The following is a 19,168-nucleotide window of genomic DNA, read 5'->3' on the forward strand; positions in this document are numbered from 1 at the left end:
GGTTACTAGTAAGTAAAATGCAAGTGTATTAAAACAAATCTGCATATTATTAAAAATATTTTCCTTATCGCAAATAAGTAATTGTAAACCAGTCAAGGAAACAGATATGCAACTCTGACAACTTCATACTATTAAATGAAGAAGGGTTAACATGTAAGCCAAAAAGTTATTTGCATGTGGAGGTTCACAGCTGACAGTAGCAACTGTCTGGATAGTCTAGACAGCTGTTCAGATTGTGTGTAACCGCTGAGAGTTCTGCCACTGATTTTTTCACCTTTTCAAAACTGCTGGATAAACTTGCAGTAAAAAAAAAAAAAAAAAAAAAAAAAAAAAAATTTAAATTTCTTGAAAATCCTATCAGGTAAGGACATGTATCCAAACACAGATGTCAGGCAGCACTGGGAAGTTACATTTACGTTGTCTTACAACAACTTTGTCCAAGTTTTGAGTACGTTTCTCTGCTTTGCAAAAATGAAAAAAAGCCTGAGAATGCTGAATTCTCAGATCCCAAGAGACGTAACCCAAGTCAAATTGCATAGCAAATGAATTTATAAGCCAATATATGTTGCTGCTGCAGTAAGCCCTAGCTGAGCAATGATTACAAACTTCTCCCAACAGTTGTAAAAACGAAACACAAGGTCTATCCACTTTTAACATTGTGGGGCTTTTAAGTTTCAGAAATTGAGTATTACATTCCCCTCTCCCAACACTACCTTTTCCTTATCCCTTCTAACTTACTCTGTTTTAACTTCTGTGGATTTTCTTTGTGCTGAGGAAAGAGACGCAGAATTCTGTATGCTTAAAGTGGCTAGAAAACCGCAACTACATGACTTATTTTCAGCTGTTCTGTCGAGCAAATGCTTTAATATCAGCAAACACACACTGTTTGTTTGATCTTTTCTGAGAGCCGTTACACCTTATCTGAAAGATTCACTACTCTACTACAGCTCATCCTGCTTGCTTTTGTCTGATGAGTCCGTGTCTGGAAGTATTAAACGTACAAAAGTTGAGATAACTATAAACTTTTTTCTGTTGCTAGTGATCATCAATTTAAAGCAATTAAAAGGCAAAATACAAATTCAGTACCCTAGGAAAAAGACAATAATTCTGTCTGCTTCAATAAGCAAGTTGAAGTGAACAGAATCGGTCCTACCTGATGCAAAAGGAAGAGTCCGACAATACAGTTTTAGAACAGGAAGGAGCTGCTTTCTCTGCGGTCTGGACTATGAAAGTTGAAGAAAGAAACTTACTGTAAAGAAAAGCTCCATAACTCTGCTGTCCAGGAGGGTCTCGCGCCAGGATTCTGTTGGCTTTAGCATCACATTTTGTGAGGATTCAAACATAGCTATATAATGTCTGCCCAGTTATCTGGTGTCAAGGTCAACAATAACATTCCTACTTGGCTTTAAAAAAATCCTAGATACAACAGGATCCATTCACAAAGAATGTAATGGAAACAAACTTTAAGCCTCTTCACATACACAGCATAATTCATGCATGAGGCCAAGGAATAAAAGGTATTAAGTATTGAAAAAAAGAATGCTCCAGGAATGTTAGATAACAGTTTGATCATAATTATGAGACATACCATAGCGATATGATCACTTTGATAACCAGGGTGTCTAATGTGACATAGCGAGAAGGGAAAAAAGCAACCGCAATTAACAGGTGTTAAAATTTATGTAAAATAGGAAATCATTTTCTAAAAAATTTTCCTGGCAGCTTTTAAAAAGGCCTTACCATAGCTAAAGATAGCTCACTGAAATCTATATCCTATTTTTCTAAATAGCCAGATATGTGTCACAGAATGCAGATATGTTAGCCCTGTCTTTATCTACATTTTCTAATCACACTGGGAAGAACAAAAGCACAAGTCAGCACAAGGCAGCATCGTATTCAGCGTGTTTTTAAGAGACACTCTCAAAAAAGGTGCATGCTGTAAAGACAATTTTGCTGTGCTCATTTCAGCTCTCACCATGTATTTTGGCACAACTCAATTTACAAAATTCTGCAGATTTCTGTACTCAAACAGATACTCTGCTTGAGTACAGAAAAAACAAAAACATGAGCAAAAACATTTAAACAAAACAGGTTCAATTATTTGTCAGTCTGATCACACAACAGTTTTTATCAAAAATTTTTGGTAGTACTTCCCTTTGCAACATCACCCGTTTCAAGTAGTAGCTGCTAAGTAAAAGCAGTTTTACTAATGTTTTATTTGTCTTACTTAAACCCTACATTATCCTCTTTGATCCCTTTCTAACCCAACCGTCAGAGTAAGTAACAGCACGTTCAGCTGCACATAATTTACTTACTGGTAATGAACAGCATTACCTTCTGTAGTGTAAGTAATTCCGTACTATAAAATGTGTGTAATAAACTATTTCTGTGTCTAGAATGAAATAAATTTTACAATGGTATTGTTCAAAACAGTAGACCCCTTAACTTATGATGAGTTTTGTTTAAAGGAACAATATTTAAAGCAAGCAAGTAGTTTAATACGAAAAATTGTGTCACAAAGCAGGATGCACAATTTCAGTTCGTTTATATCTGTCTTCTGAGTTCTGCCACAAAACTAAATTCCTAACACTCTGCAAAACTACATTCCAAAAAAAGGAACTTTTTCCACAGTATAATACCAAGTAGACCTTCACCAATAGTCTGTGTCCAGGACTGTTGTCAGCATGTTATACAGTGTAAGAACTATCAGGGGTTTTCACATTAGTGAAAAATAAAAGCAGTTTCACAATTGTCAAGATTATCCATGTATGTTGAACTATACCAGATCTGCATTATTTCAGATGGAGAAAAACTACTACTTTACTTCCATCTGAAACACTGATGTAATTTAATTGATCAAATATGCTTTGCTTCTACCCATTAAAAAAAGAAATACGTGCATGAAACTATCACATGCAAGCAAGCAAGCACATTTTTCAGGAGCAATATTCTAAATTAAAATTAATTTTATCTGGCAAATTAAGCTATGCCTTTTTTCCTTTCCATTTAGAATGTTTTAGTCAAAATGGTACTTTAAAATTGCTTACTGACAAGAATGTCCTTTGCTGTCACTCTCCAACAAGCTATTGACTTGGAAATATTATCAGAAGACAACCATAAACACATTAGCAATCTGTGAAAAATTTACTCTTTGCTAGGTTGAGTCTACAGAGGGGACCAGCTACAAAATACTGCTCACATGGAATGAAAGAAGCACTAGTTTGCTGTCACTATTTTAACAAGACTCACTATTTAGCAGCCTTATCCTGTTATTTTTAGTCTTGTTTCTCACGCTAATGGACTCATGACACATCTGACAATAGGAGATTTGTGAATAAAATATCTGTTCACTGAACATTCCAAATTATAACTCCACCCATGCTGGAGATCTTGCAGCCATTTTCCAGCATGTACTACGTGTGTGCAAGCATGAGCAGGAACTGACTGTGGACATACTTACTGCCACAAAGTACTGCAGCTTACATTGTGCTACAGTTTAGTCTTAGTAACAGCAGTCTAGTTATGCCAAACCTGAAAAAATGGCACTAAATTACCTCGTACATGGGTGTACACAGGACAAATGCACTCCTCATCATCCAAGATTAACTTACTTGCCAAGACTTACAAAGAAACAAAAAGTACAGAATGAGCAAAAACCTTTTTATTCCTAAGCACTCAAGCTTATGATTTAGACTTACAACACAGATAATCTAAAATATAGATTAGTCTACTATGACATCCTGGAGCATTTAGGGTTTTTGTTTCCAGAATGAAAAACAACTGTAAACCACTCTGGTAATAATACAAACATTTCTAACATTCCCATGTTGACTAAGGAATTACTAACTTTTAATAAAATTCACTTTGAATGATATGGAAATCCAGGCTAACAAACAGCTACCAGAAGCATGTCAACAGTTCACCCATTTTGCAAGACTCAGGGCACTGATTCCTTACTTGACTTGACTCTTTGGCATGAATCAGGTTATTCAGGGATTGTGAACCAAACTCTATTAAAAATTATAAGAACATAATTAGATGCCCTAATGTATGATAAGGTCCATATGCTGGCGATTGCTGCCTAGAGAGGAAGACAAGAAGACCACAATGTTAAAAGAGATTTTCTTTCATCTTTGACCCAATTTATGCATGTAGACATTAACTCTGTGCTTGGTTTTGTTTCACGAGCTGGAGAAATAAGTGTAACTTTTTCAAAGTTATAAATTTTTTATTTTAAAACTAATTTAGAAAAAAAAGCTTGAGGCTTTATGTGCTTCTTGGAGGAACATACGAAAACAATGAAAAGAAAACCCCACTAAATGTGTTATTTTCATCTCACTCACAACCTCTGTCCCAGGAAAGGACTGATAGGTGAAGATGAATATCAAAATATTTCATATCCTAAAGTATTCATGAAGGATTAGAATATTTTACTTCAGTACTTCAACAAATTCCAGTATCTAAAAATGAATCCCACAATCCTTTTCCCAAGACAGGTAAGGCTTGCTCTCCCACAAAACAGTAAGTTTGGAACTCAAAAATCAAAGCTGAGATTTCTTCTACTAGAACACCATTCTTAAGTTTGTGCACAAAAGTGAAATTTGCCTCCATCTCAGAAATGTAGGAAAAACTCCCGGAGTGTTAAGGTCTAATTATCTTTCTTAAAAGTTATTTTAATCACTTTGCTTTTGTTGTTTGAAATATTTCTGGACTTTGTACCAGTCATAGACTTGCATTTTAAAAATAAAAATACTGCATTAGAAAGGTACATGCCTTCCATTGTTATGTCAAATACTGATTTATCTGGATTTTTAAGACCTCCTCTGGCTTTCTAGCTAGTGAGCCAAGCACATGGGATGAGTCCAAGGAGCAACTGCCTAAAACTGCTGCAGAGGCTTGCTGCCCCCTATGGAGAAATCCTTCACAGACCTTTCCAGACCTCACACTCTTGGCAAACACATCCAGCAACCAGGACAAGGAATATTGCTTAAATATTATTAAACACAAGTATTCTTATCAGTCATGAGAACAAAACAATACTCTGTGTTGGAGACACTGGACTCAGATTGCAGGAACAGGAGTAGGAAGTGCAGGAACATTCAAGCTAATTTTAAACCTGGCTGATTCCAGAGGCATGCCAGTTCCAAGGCTCATGACCACTCATGTGGATTCTGCAGTTTTGGTCCATTCTGCTGCTATAGTTATGCAGCTTATGATATGCAAGCTGATCACTTCCAGCCTACCTGGCACTTAAAGCACCCCTGCACAAGTGTGCACACAGGTGTGGCTCAGGAGTCACACCTTTCCATCTCACACCAGCGGCCGGCCAGCGTGCTGTAACCATCACTGCAAAACTGGACACTTAAAAACCACAGGGGCAAAAAAGCAGAATATCAGCTCCCCTTCACAAAAAGGGTCATTCCTGGTCTCTTTTTCTCTTCTGATATTAATGATGCTAATATGTTCCTACATTGCAAATTGATTACAGAAGTCATTCAAGAAAATGGCAATGGTGAAAGATTAATTGTTTAAAAGTTTAACATTAAAACCAGTATGTTTAGTGCAATTATGACAGAATTCAGGGGATCTTCCAGTCTTCTTGGGTTTGCCCGAAGTTGCTACAAAGGACTGACAAGAAAACACATAGTATCCTAGAGATAATTTCTAAACATCAGGGATTTCCAAGCCAGGTCAGTTTTCACCTAAAAGCAGTAGGTGATTAAATCTGATAAAAGTAAAATGCAGCTCTCTTAAATACAGCTGTTTCAGTTACATTGAATTTTGCTCTATATCCCAAACAATAGACAGGATAGTGTCCCAATGTTTCATTTTTCAGATAAGTGCAGACTGCTTCAGTAAATTCTGGGCAATTCCAGGCTGCTAACAAACACAAGGGCTATGGAAAGCAGCTGAAGAAATCTGTGTTGTCACTCCTTGGTACAGGTAGAATCATTTCTGTAGCTGTGCAACAAATCAAACCAGGGGCTAAAAACAGCTAAAAAAAAAAAACCCACCACATTGTTAGCCAGGTGGTTCCCTGCTCAGCATACTGCTCATGGGAGGTGGATAAGGCAGGATGCTTTTTCAGCAGCAATGCCAATTTGAACCATTCCTCAAAACCAACCTTGAGTTTTCTGTGTGGTTTTCATGCACATCCATTACGCACAACAGATGCTACCAATCTGGGTTGGACTGGGTTCAAATCTTAAAAGTCTGCAGAACTGTATGTTTCACAGAACCTCCCAGACAGGTGTCTCATTCTGGCTTGAGGTTTAAAAGACATTTTCAAAACAGAAATATGAAGAGCTTTCTTCCTTTAACTGCATGGCCAAGGAACACAAAAATGTTCAGATCAGACAAAAGCTTCAGTCAATTTATACAACTGCCATGGCACCAACAATTCCAATGGAACAGCAATGATGTGTATTAGTAGAGTTCAAACCACTAGGTCTACATAACCTGAATTTGAAATCCCCTATTGTGTATTCACTTGAAAATTTGCCAGCTTGCCTCCAAGCAAGTACAGGCACTAAACCCAAAACAAGAACTAAAGCTCAAGTATCTCTTTATTTATGTACTGTAATCCATACATTGAAGAATAAGGGATAAATACTTCTATGACAGCTCCTAATGACACCTTTCTGTAGATGGGAAACAGCTGCACACAATTCTTATGTTCTGTTAAAGAACTTCTACACCTGAGGACATTCAGCCAAAGTACATTAGAATATGGCTGCCAGGAAGAGGAAAAAATCCCAAAGCTGATGAGAAAAATATCTCTGGAAATAAAATTATAGAAATTATACTTACATCCTGACTTTAAATATGTCCATGGCAAGGTGTATTAAAGCCCAACAACATTCAGCTTCTTAACTGGAGACTTTGGGTACTCGCAATGTACTAAAAGTCAGATTCTTGAAGGAACTTTTGCAAAGGAGAGGGCTGTACTTTTTGGTACTGATCCTTAATTGGTTGAAACATTCATTTAAGAAAAGTCAAAACTAGTTCCATCTGAGTGAATAACATTTAACAATACTGTAACAGCACTGAAAAAGGAAACTGTGCAGAAGCCAACATGCCACAAGATACTATCTCTGAAGCCTCCACAAACACCGGGTAAACTAATATCTCAAGGTGGCAGATAAAAATAACAATAGATGATTGCTGGAAAATGAAATGGGAGAAACTGGACATGACTGAAGGGAGGCTTCCTAGGTCACCGTGCTGTGTCCTTCCTACTGCAGGCACAACTAAAAATACTGAGTTCCAGTTTGAAATTAGGTAGGTTCCGGAGTTTCTCCCTTTGTTGCTCCAATGAGGTGGGTATTCCAGAATGCATCTTTCATGGTAGCAATTGACAATGCAGACTTAGTACAAGACTTTTTTTACAATTGGTGGCAATGCTGTCCAAAACTGCATTTAACAATGCAACACTTATGAAGTCCTGTAGCAGCACAAAACTTCTTGAGAAGTGGTATAAGTTTTAAGTCAATTCTAACAACCTGGGGATTTGAGTAACATGACACTTATTGCAATAGCCACCATACAGTTAATGCACGTTTATGCTACTTTTACTTTTTGGAGATACAAGAATCTTGCTAAATATTACATAAATATACTGCAGATTACTGTGATGCTGCCTGGAATACCGAGAATCAATAGTATCTTGCCAGGGGAAATACCAACTAAAGGGAAAAAGATATATCTGAGAATACAATGGATCATTTTACTCCATGCATCAAGTATTAAATTTATGCCCATTGCTGTCAAGATTTGGAAAGAGGATACCAAAAAGACTCTAACCAATCAATCAACACAGCAATTCTTACATTCTTATGTAATATGCCATCTATTCAGAAACTACAGCCAAGCTAAGTTTCACTGCCCATGAGCTAACAACCAACAGTTAAAATGGTCATCTTAAGGAAAAGAGATATATGCCACAACACAATCAACATGGCATTGTAAACCCCAAGAGCTACTGAATCTTTGGCAGCTAAGACCAACTTTTTCTCAAGGATGACTGAAGATGTTCCAGCTTCTGTGAAAACAGGTTGATACATAAATAAAGCCCCAAGCTGGTGCTGTAATTCTTACAGCAAGATGAAATATCCAATGGTAGAAAACAAAAAGATGGTATCAGGTGGATCAGAAATTACAAAAATATTTGAAATGGATCCATTAAGCGCACTTAGGTCCATTTGATCTCCAGAAATGGCCAGAACTTGTTTAACAGCTGTAGTATCTAAAGTAGGCCAAATAGCAGAAAATATGATTGACCTTAAACAGTAGTATGGCTTGCTTTGGTATTTCTAGTAACATTTCTTTACTTGCACCTAAATCACTTCATATTATACAAATGTATAAAGCAAAGCTGGAATTCCAAGGCTCCACATATTGCATGTATCTCTCTCTCTCTCTGGCTCCACCAGTGCAAACCTCAGCCAAGGACAAAGAGCTCATGAAGAACTACTGCCTTCACTTTTGAACTATACCAAAATCCCAGACACACCAACAGGTTAGAAGTGTTTAAGAGCAGCACCACAGAGAAGGAGTGAGGGGTGATGGTTGATGGAAAAACTCAACATGAGCCAACAATGTGCACTTACAGCCCAGAAAGACAACTGCATCCTGCATCAAAAGGTTGAAGGAGATTTCTCCCTCTACTCTGCTCCTAGAAGGCCTCACCTGGAGTACCGACTACAGTTCTGGTGTCCCTAACATAAGAAGGACCTGGAGCTGTTGGAGTAAGTCCAGAGTAGGCCATGGAGTTGACAGGAGACTGGAGCACCTGCCCTATGAGGACAGGCTGAGAAGGTTGGGGCTGCTGAGCCCGCAGAAGAGAAGGTTGTGTGGAGACCTCGTAGCAACCTTCCAGTGTCTCAAGGGGGCCTACAGGGAACCTGGAGAGGAATTCCTTCTCAGGAACTGCAGTGATATGGCAAGGAGTAATGGGCACAGACAGAGAGGAAATTAAGGTTAGATAGTAGGGAGAAATTCCTTCCTGTGAGGATGGCAAGACACTGGAACAGGACCAGAGAAGCTGTGGATGCCCTAACCCTGGAAGTGTTCAAGGCCAGGTTGGATGGAGCTCTGAGCAAGCTGGTCTAGTGGAAGGTGTCCCTGCCCATAGCAGGGACATTGGAAATAGATGATTTTTAAGGTCCCTTCCAACCCCTTAACATTCTGTGATTTTGTATTTAGGACTCCTCGGAAGTTTGTGCAGAGCCAGACTAAAATTCAGAGGGAACCACCACTGCACAATACAAGAGCATTTCCTTTCTATTTGAAATCCCAAATCTACTTCCAAAGACTTTTATAAGGTGCAGTAATTTGACTACAGTCTTCATTTTATAGGCACATGCACTAAATTCCACTCTGAACCCCTGCCAAATCATTTCAGGGACGAATGGAAGTGGGATATTTACTTTTAATCCATGGAACCTTTCTTAAAGCCAATATAACTGGCATTCTGCTTTATAGATGTGAACCAAGGAATATCCAGTTTCAAATAAATTTACTTTTGCTGCCTGCTGCATAATGAACAGACTAAAAGAAAACAAAAACACATAGGTATCACCTTCTGACTGTCGCACCAGGAAAGAAAAAAAATCCTTCACAGTGGATTTGAGAGCAACATCAAGATTCCTGCACTGTGTATAACTTGGTAGCACTTTCAAAAGTTTTAAGGAAAAAGTTTATAAACCAGCTTAAAAATTTGGCTCTTGAAAAGTTTGCTGAGTTTCTTAAAGGCAGTCTGGCTATTAGAACAGGTACTATAATGATTTACTATACATGCTGTCTAAAACCTCTATTAAATACAGAGTGTGATTGACTATTTCTACAATATTTGTCTAGCCTCTTTTTTGGACTGAACATTTTAATATCCTTTTTTCTTCGCTCCTTCACCAAGAGCCTTTCTCTTTCTGATTCCCATTTCCTCCTCTACTTTCCAACTCCACCTTTCTCTGGACTAATGATCAGATATCACAAAAATATCAAAATGGAAGCAATGGCACCTGTGTAAAATGAAGTTGAAATTTCTTTTCTCAGCTACCACTTTTTTCAGGCTGAAGAGATTCCATGTTTTAGTATATACTTAAGACTCACCATATGGTTCTACACTGAAGTAGCATATTGCACATTTTCTGTTCCCTGCACCAACCAGACAGACCATAAACCTGTAAAAGATGAGTGCTCTGTATGCTTTCTCTTTTAAGTAAAATACTTTTAAACTTTAATGAAGACCAACAGCAGCTTCTGTATGTAAGCATCTCTTAGCAAGCATGGTGGAGACAAAAAGCACTAACACAGAAGAAAACAAAAATCAAGAACTAAACACGAAGTTTTTAAGTTTTGTGTTTTACTGTCCTTGCAAAGACTTTTCTCCTCACCCAAGAAGTGACCCAAGTCAAGGGAAACAAAGGGCCTGACATGAAAAGGATATAATTTGGAGGAAGGAAGTTCCAGCTCAAGACCTGATTGGCTAGTGCAAGATAACGCTGAAACACTGAAGACATCTGAGCATTGAGGTTTTCACGCCTGCTGAATTCCTGAAGTACCTCTACTGTGAGCATGAAGATCTGCCGCAGATCGTCCTCCTACAGTCAGGACGAACACAATGCATTCAGTATCTCAGTCATTCATGAAGTGTCGATCAACAAGAAATACTTTTCCAGAGAGAAGAAAAATTTCCAGTTTCACCCCATTTTCATTAAAATACTGGACATACTCTGAAATTGCCTGTGAGAACGCCCCCTTTAGCCAAAATTAATTGATTATGTTTGCAAAGACTATGAAAAAAATCCTCACAAATACTAGTCATTAAAAGATAAAAAAAAAATATGTTTTTAATAAATGGTGGAGGAAAGAGTTGGTCTTTGGCATGAAAAAAAGTTGGTAAGTTGTTCCACAATAGTCAGGTTAAAGCAATGCCTTCACATAAACATTTCTGACTGGCAAAACAATACATCTGAGACAACCAGACTACACCATCTGCAATAATATTTTTAAATACATACATAGCTCTCCTTGGCTTTAAACCAAAGCTATATTTAAGACTATCATTGTTCCACAGAGTATTCGTTTTGTTTGTAATTGGTAGCCAAGGAATTAAAGAGTCCAACGGCATAAAGATCTGTAGCTCTACATTCATAAAATGGGCACAAAGGGGTCGCACCTTTTTGATACAGGTTTTAAAAAAAATTATCAATTATCCTAAAGTAGCCAGTATCTGCATTATGTGCAGTATTTACCCTATTAAATGCTTTTAGGCACAGTGCACCTGACACAATAAAGTATTTTTGATTCTCAACGTTTAAATTTTAGAAAGAGAGGTAGCATATATCAATACAGAACTAATTTACCTGAAATATTCGTTTACAGTTACCATGGAACTCCATGCTTAGTCCAATGTTGCTGGTTTTACTTGAACTTGAGAACTCGCTCAACAACGCCGTTAGAATGGAACAGGCCAAAGTTTGCTATAAAAAAAATAAGGGGGAATAATATAACTAAAAGATGTCCAACAACGCAGTAGCACCTACAGTGTCCTTCATTTTTTATTAGCATTTTAATACAACTACTGCTTCAGTTCCTTCTAACACAAACTAGAACAAGTCAAACTTTCAAGAAAACAGATGCTTGCATGAACCATTTCTGGAATCATCAGGGCTCCATCCTCAAAAAAGAAATTCAAGCATTTGAGCAATATAAAAGCTGGCATCTGTGTGATCATCATTACAAATGAAACCAACTTATTGCAAACCATTTCCTAGCCTTGCCATTTACTTTGTCTCCCTGTGCACAGGCCTTTACAGGTATTAGTTTCAGGGAAGATTCCCTGTCCTCTTATTTCTATTGATCTAATACTCAGGCCACTCTGAAGTTTTGCCCCTTCTTTGCATTTGCTACACTTACCATGCTGTGATTTGATCATGATTAACTTTATAGCACCAGAAGTGATACAAATTTATCAAAAATAACACCTGCAATAACACTATTACATCTTTTGCCTCTCTCCCCATTAAAAAAAAAAAAAAAAAAAAAAAAAAAAGGCGAAGAATTCACAGAAAGCTCCGAAAGCTCTTGGATATCTCCCTCCAAAGCACCACATTGACAAGCCTCAGAAATAACCCTTAAAACTACTCTATTAAAATTATGTCTCTGAAGTGATATAGAAATTGTGAGAAAAAGGCATGTTAGAGACACAAATTCACGAAGACTAAAGGTTTAAGTATCTCTTTCATTCTCAAAATTTAAGATAAGGTAAATTAAATGCTTAGAAGCCAGCTTCCTGTATGAAACACATGGCTCCAGCCTTTGTTGCTGTTTTTGAAATATAAAAGTAAAGCTTTTTTTTCCTGATGCCAAAGTCCAGAAACCATCATCACCAGTTTAAATATCTTTTAACTGATCATTGCACACAAAGAGGAGCAAGTATTGCACAGTGGAGATGCAAGCAGTACTTCAGACTTGTGCCAAACACTACTGTAACAAGCACAATAGAAAGTGTACACTGCTGAAACAAAAAGACTTTTTGTTAAAGAGATGTTCTTTACAAAAAGCTCCAAAATTACTGGCTATCCTCCCAGACTGTTTGGAGCCAAGGTGCCAGGGATGGACAGAGGGACAGGAATTGTTAAAGGGTCATGCATGCCAGCAAGTGTCCAGGGGTTAAACAGAAATATGCACACTACCTCTGAACACCCGAAAGATTAAAGTGGAGATGATACTATTTATGCAAGCTCATACAACAGCTGAGACCAGTGCCATCCACCCACCAACTGCAACATCTTTGTTCAGAAATGCCTCTGAAGTCAGTACCTTGACCCCCCCAGACAACTAGTTATCTTAGTCAGTAAACACTAAATTAACATTCTTACTTGCTAAATAAGTTCCAGACACATCAAACATAGAGGCTTTGTGATAATACACAGGTTTTCTCTTCCACTCTGCAATAAAGCTGCATAAGTACAGCAGACCAGTTTTGGTTTTTTTTGCTGATCAGTTGCTAAGTAAAATTTTCCCATTTTAAAGAAATTATTTATTTCAAGTAGACTATTTCTCATTTACAGTCAGCTCTGTCAAACAACACATATGACTAAAGAGGCATTTAGATAGTGAAAACTAGCATCACAATTTAAACTACTCCAGTAAAAGTGCAACTTTGTCACTTCCATACTAGAAGTATTTCTAACTAGCTCAAACATTTCCATATTTTATTTCCAAATCTCTGCAAGGTATTCACACAATAAATATTTTTTTTAGTTAGAGGAAATACAGATTTGATCTAACATTAAAAAAAACCAAAAAAACAGTATAGACTAGTATTAAGTCCAACATTAGAAGTTCCATATGAAAAGAATTAACCTGGGTAAAAAACCAAACAAACAACTAAGAAAAACCCTTCAAGTCTGACTTTAGAACAAAGTTTCAGATCAGAATACACACAAAGTTTTCTCACATGACTCTCTAAATACTTTAAAATACAAGTTCTTATTTGACGCTTAAATTACTGATTCAGTCACATTTTTCAGCTCAAAGCAGCCACGACGTAAGGACATCACAAATCTGTACACTTGGATGCTCTGTAACATACCCTGATTACCAAGTGGAATCAGTGGCTCCAATAGTACAACAACCAGGCTAAAACTAAACTGCTTCTGCTTTAGCATGCTAAGATCTTGATATCAAGCCACCATCCAGACCACCACAGGACAAGCAGGATAGCGAGGCAGACTACCCATCATTTGCAGTTGTTTGCCAATTACTGGAAAACCAGTCACCAAGTTCAAATGGGCAGGAACAATAGGAAAAAAGTTTGTTCCCACTGTGATTACAAATACTTGATATTAGCTGTAACAGTGCCTTCCTTTTTATCCAGTTTGTTTATGTGTATATAATAATTTATCCTTCCTCTGCAGAGTAATGTGTTACTGCATGGTCAAAGTGTGTTACAGATTTTTTGTGTGCTTTTCTCCTGATTTCAAGGAGAAATTTAAGAGGAAATTTCTATTTTATGGCTGCTGGTAAAGACATCTCTTTGGAAGTGTAAAGAGCAATGGGTACAGGTAGGCTGACTGAATCTGCTAAGAGCCCCATAAAGCAGCAGTGACCTATTCCCCTGATTTCAATGAGAGCTAGTTCAGATAGTTCTGGTACACCAGTACCTGCTTTGAGCATGACAGGAGAAAAATGATGTTACTAGATTTACACACCTTATTCCATGCAGCAGGCCAGCTCACAGCAAATACCAGGGCACACTGCATCCCTCTGCTCCACTCCTTCCCACTGAATTCCCAGCATCTCATCAACTTCCTTAACTTGGTATTTCAATACAGGGGGTGCAAATCCTGCCCCATTCCCTCACCATCCCAGGGGCCTCATGTGCAGTATTTGCATACCCATACGCCTCTTGTGCCATCTGCACCTGTGCTTACCCCTTGCATCCATAAGGAATTGTAAGCACTCCCCTATATCCAGGTCACCAGGGCAGGAGAAGACCAAAGAGAAGATACTGGCCAGTAATTTAAAATCTACTACAACAATAGGCAGTAAATGAGGTGAGATGGCTCAGGTGCCAGACCCCATGAGTTTAGTTTCAGACAAGAGCAGAGGAACAGATCAAGACTGTAACCTGTCCTTGCAACGTCAAGTATTTGCACAGAGCTTTGCAAAACCACCACTGCTTCCCAGAACTGGCATAAGGCTATAGGGATTTATACAGACTGCATAGCAGTAAGATGGCCATTTTTATAAGTATTAACAAATTATTAGCTTAAAAGAATAACTGCCCTGCCATCTATCAAACTTTCCTGACTGCACAATAACATTTCAGAAACTCTGGAATAAAGCTCAAGTAAATTTTACTAAAAATAAAATTTGATTTTCATGGAGTAATTTTACTGAAGATTAACTAGTAATATTTTGAATCATATTTTTTTTAATATACAGATACGTTTGGTGTGAAGACACTAAGTACCTCAATATAAATATTATCAGAAGAAAGATTTCAAAAATCTGAAAACCAACAATTTCAGAAACCAATACTGGTGTGCTATGTGAACTAAAATTTCTTCCTCTTACACGTAAGAAAATTGAATGCACCTAACACACAAAATCCTAGGGTGGAGGGTTCTGGGCATCTTTGTGTTTTGCTTTTGGATTTTTCTTTTTGTTTGTTTGGCTGGTTGTTTTGTTGTTGTTTTTGGAGTGGTTTTGGTTGGTTGAGTCGTTCATTTGTTTTCTGGTGGGGATTTTTTTGGTTCTTTTTAAAAGGGTTTTTTTAAGGTTTTTGCCACACCACAGAAGAGATTAACAATGCAAGTTAGTAACACCACACTGTAATAAGTAGAAAATGCACGTGACTCTGGGCATCATATTAAAAGCCAGATCTGAATATCTATTGTGCAGCAATGCCATTAACTTCATTCCAGTAAGAGTACACCTCTGAACCTAGTTTGACTCACTCCCTAGCAATTTCACTAGTTCTGCCACAAGTACATGCCCAAACAATAAGCCCATATAACAAAATAAAATCCCTCTCTTGTTGAGAGAGAGGATTGCCTCTGAGAATAGCTTGGCACTCACCCCAGTTAGCTTTATTACCAGGAATAAACTTTATGAAAGATCGCTATACATAAAATAGACTCTCAGCTGCTCAAACAGAAGATCAATGGGACTTGTGATAAGAGATTAACTTGGCAATCAGACACCCAGTAGTAACATCGTTTTAGTGGTTTTCTTTTTAAATGACTTTAATAAAACACAGACACTACAGAAAGACTGTGTGTCATTTTAACGGTAAACAACATTTATGTATCATTCATAAAACTCAGATGCAAAAGGTAAATACAACTTGTTCCTCCAAATGGAATGTCCGCTATAAAAGAAGTTAAAGCCGTAATGTTTGAAGGGATTTCACACTTGTGCCTGGGCTGCCCATGGAATAAATGAAGTGCTTCATTTGAGGGTAGTTAGGTTACAAAGCATCTGAAAGGAAGAAGAGTTCAAATACAGCCTAGGAAAAAATGGACATGTGGCACACCAGCTCTGTAGCAATAAAGCCAACAGACAAAGCAGAATGAACTCCAATAACAAAATTGTTTCCTCATTTTGAATTCAGAGCAAAGATACAGTTAGGTTGTCAGAGGTTTGATTAAAGAATTAATTTTACTACAAAACCTAAACTATCATGCAGTGCCTTCTGCAAGTATTATTTACACCCACAGAAAAAGCAGTAAGCTTATCTAAAAGAACGAAGGTCTTGCCTGAATAGAGTAAATCACAACATCTGCCCTGTTACATTAGATCACTGCCCTGCCAGTCTGAATATGCCTTAAGAGGACCTTTTGTCTCCATGTCTATAATGTAAACTCTGTTACTGAAACCAAAGGCAAGCCATGTGAAGATTTAATAGTATCCCTAAACAATCTAAATTTAACTTGCACAAGAGCAGGAAGAATCAAAGAGTAAGTGTATCAGATGCAGAATTTGCTGTGTTGCTCCTAGGTGATAGAATTCTGCAATGAGAATGTATCAAAAGCAGTTTTACTAAGTAAGTTGTTTAAAGCAAGGCTTTCTTTATAAAGGCAATAATAGACTTCTTCTCTAATTTCCTTGAATAAGCACAGCTGGTTTTGCTAACATTTTCAGAGTATCTAAATCTCCAGAACCTAAGCTGCAACTCCAAACTGAAAGGTTAAAAGGATGGCCAGAGGACCAAAAGAAACATCTTTATGTACACAGAATAACTGGGGCCACTCTCACTTTTCAATCTGGGACTATTGCAAGGTGGGTGGGGAACCCAATGGCTGAAGTAGTGGTTCCCAATCAAAGAAAACCAGAACATATTTTGAAGAAATGTAAGCAAGCACGAGGAAGAACCCACTGATTTTTGTCTATTCCTTCCCAAACAAGCCAACTAGTGGAAAAAAGCTATAGAGCAGGGATAGGATGATAGGAATAGGACCCACAGCTGCCATTCTGTGCTGTCAGGAGTAAGGGACTGGCTGGGCAGTGCACTCCTTTCCTCTCATTCTCTTTCTGCCACTGTGCAAAGACAGATGAGCAGTACCAGGTTAACACATCACAGCTACAGCAGCACAGTAGGCAAGACCTTACTTCCCTTCCTTGGGGGAACCAGCCAAACCAAGAGAAACCCCCAGGGGTGAGCTGAGAAAATCAATTCCCCTGTGAGTCACCATGGGCCAGAGGAAGATGATCTTGTGGCATGTGAAGCATGCGGGCTTTGGACAAAGAGAGAAGGGAAGTAGCCGCCTCTCTTAATAATGGAAGAGGTCCAGGCAGAGTTTGCTGGAGCACAGGGTGCAAAACATGCTTTTCTTTGTTTCTCTGGAGACAGGCAAAGTTGTGAAGCAGAAATCAGGAGGAAAAAAAAGTAATCTTGAAAGAAGTTGAAGGCCTGAAAACCATTTATAACGGTAACATATCCTTCTCCAGGTTCTTGTGTGAATGCCACCAGTTGGATCTTCACTCCTACCACAGCTACATGAACAAATATAGGACTTTCAATTAAACTCAAAATAATGAATAGTTAGACTAGCCATGCAGTTTGCCATCAGCAGCACCCAGCTTTAAATATACACCACCCCAACAAGTACTCTTTGGTGGGTAGGTGTCCTCCCTCCCCCCATTTTCCCAGTACTCATTCCTGCTCTTTCTTGCCTGCCATATTGCCAGCTATGTCAAGTGAGCTGCATTACACAGCTCCGCTCCACAGCAGATCTGCCCAAAGAAAAAAATGAGAGGCTGTGAGGGAGAAGGGGCTGTTTCTAAGCAGACTAACACAAAGATCCAGGATATTATTAAACACATTTCTTCTGAAGGGTGGTACCTTTGAGAGGAAGAATGACTAAACACCGAGCAGCTAAGGTCAACAAATGTCTTAAAGAAGCTTTTCCCCTCAAGCCTGTTTACTTGTGTGACACCACTCTAACAAAAAAAAATACATGGTGTAACACATGGAAAGGCATAATTTCTTCTTTCCCAGTGAGTCTGTGAGGGACTCCACAGGTGTAAATCTCCTGAGATGGCAAAACTGAGGAAAGAAAGGGCTTGGCATGCCATACATAGAACAGGGGATCCATATCTCACCACTTGGAACACATTTCCTCACTTCCCAGCCCTATCTTTGAAACTGTGGCTCTAGTGTAAAGGTAACTGGGGAGTTATCAATTTCTAGTAGTTATTAAGCAACTAAGCTGGTCATCTGCTGTACTGCATCTCTGGTAAAGCCAGCTCCCTTTCAACAGAAAAATATGAAAACTGCAAAAGCAGCCTGATTGATTCAACTCCAAAAAATCCACATACATTTTAAAGTTTTCTTACATTTCTGTCACTGAATTTTAACCTTATATGTGGAGTAGTTTCTGGATTCCTAAAATTCCCAAACCAATCTTTAACACATTAACTTAGGCCTTCATAGAGAACTTATCAGCTTAAATATACTGGTTCACCCTCTTTTTTTTTATACTCAACATGTCTCAAGGGCAATGAGGTTCATGGAACAAAGTAACAACTTTATTAGACCAGAAAACACAACTTGGAGTAGATAATACATATGTTTTTGTCAAAATGTGAAAGTCAGGAGAGCCTCTCCAACCTCTACCCAAATACATGAAACAGTAACAGCTAGACAGCTTTCCAGAAGTAAAATTCCCTTTAAAGAACAGAAACAAAACCTGCAAATGCTACATAAATATAACTAGTTATCCAGGCAGCCATTATAAAGGATACACTAACCTCAAAGAAGATGAATGCCTAGAGTTTTGCTTATTAATATTTCCCACTGCTCAAATGAAATCTATTCACAGCACACCCCTCAGAAGCTTTAGGTAATCTGAAGCAGCTGGATCTTCCCTCTAGCTCAGCTAGGAACGTTTGGAACCAGAACACAGATTTACAAATTTTGCAAGAGAAAGAATTGTTAGGATTCCAGAGCTTTTCCAGTGAGTCTTGACATAAAAATATGTAGGCTTCAGATATGGAGCTTTATACTAAAATACATTCTACTGTATGCACTACAGGTCTTAAAAAACACAGGTTCTGTTGCTTTCCAGTCCCATGTCAAGTCCAGAGCAGCTGCACCCCTCTGCATCTGCCTACACATACACTAGAAGAAATCGACGTGTGATCCATATCTCGG

The 19,168-nt window shown here is 38.1% G+C and overlaps 1 protein-coding gene across 1 annotated transcript in view; it reads right to left on the minus strand.

Moving 5' to 3' along the window:
• Positions 1-19,168, minus strand: part of XPO4 (exportin 4) — an 85,128-nt gene that overhangs the window by 32,919 nt on the left and 33,041 nt on the right. The window contains exons 5-7 of the mRNA XM_063394655.1: positions 11,367-11,483; positions 10,448-10,601; positions 1,251-1,363 (exon numbers count right to left, since the gene is read on the minus strand). Coding sequence (XP_063250725.1) covers positions 1,251-1,363; positions 10,448-10,601; positions 11,367-11,483 — 384 coding nt within the window. The remainder of the gene's footprint in view (positions 1-1,250; positions 1,364-10,447; positions 10,602-11,366; positions 11,484-19,168) is intronic.

Source organism: Prinia subflava, chromosome 3, assembly GCF_021018805.1.
Source record: "Prinia subflava isolate CZ2003 ecotype Zambia chromosome 3, Cam_Psub_1.2, whole genome shotgun sequence".
NCBI classification, from domain to species: domain Eukaryota; kingdom Metazoa; phylum Chordata; class Aves; order Passeriformes; family Cisticolidae; genus Prinia; species Prinia subflava.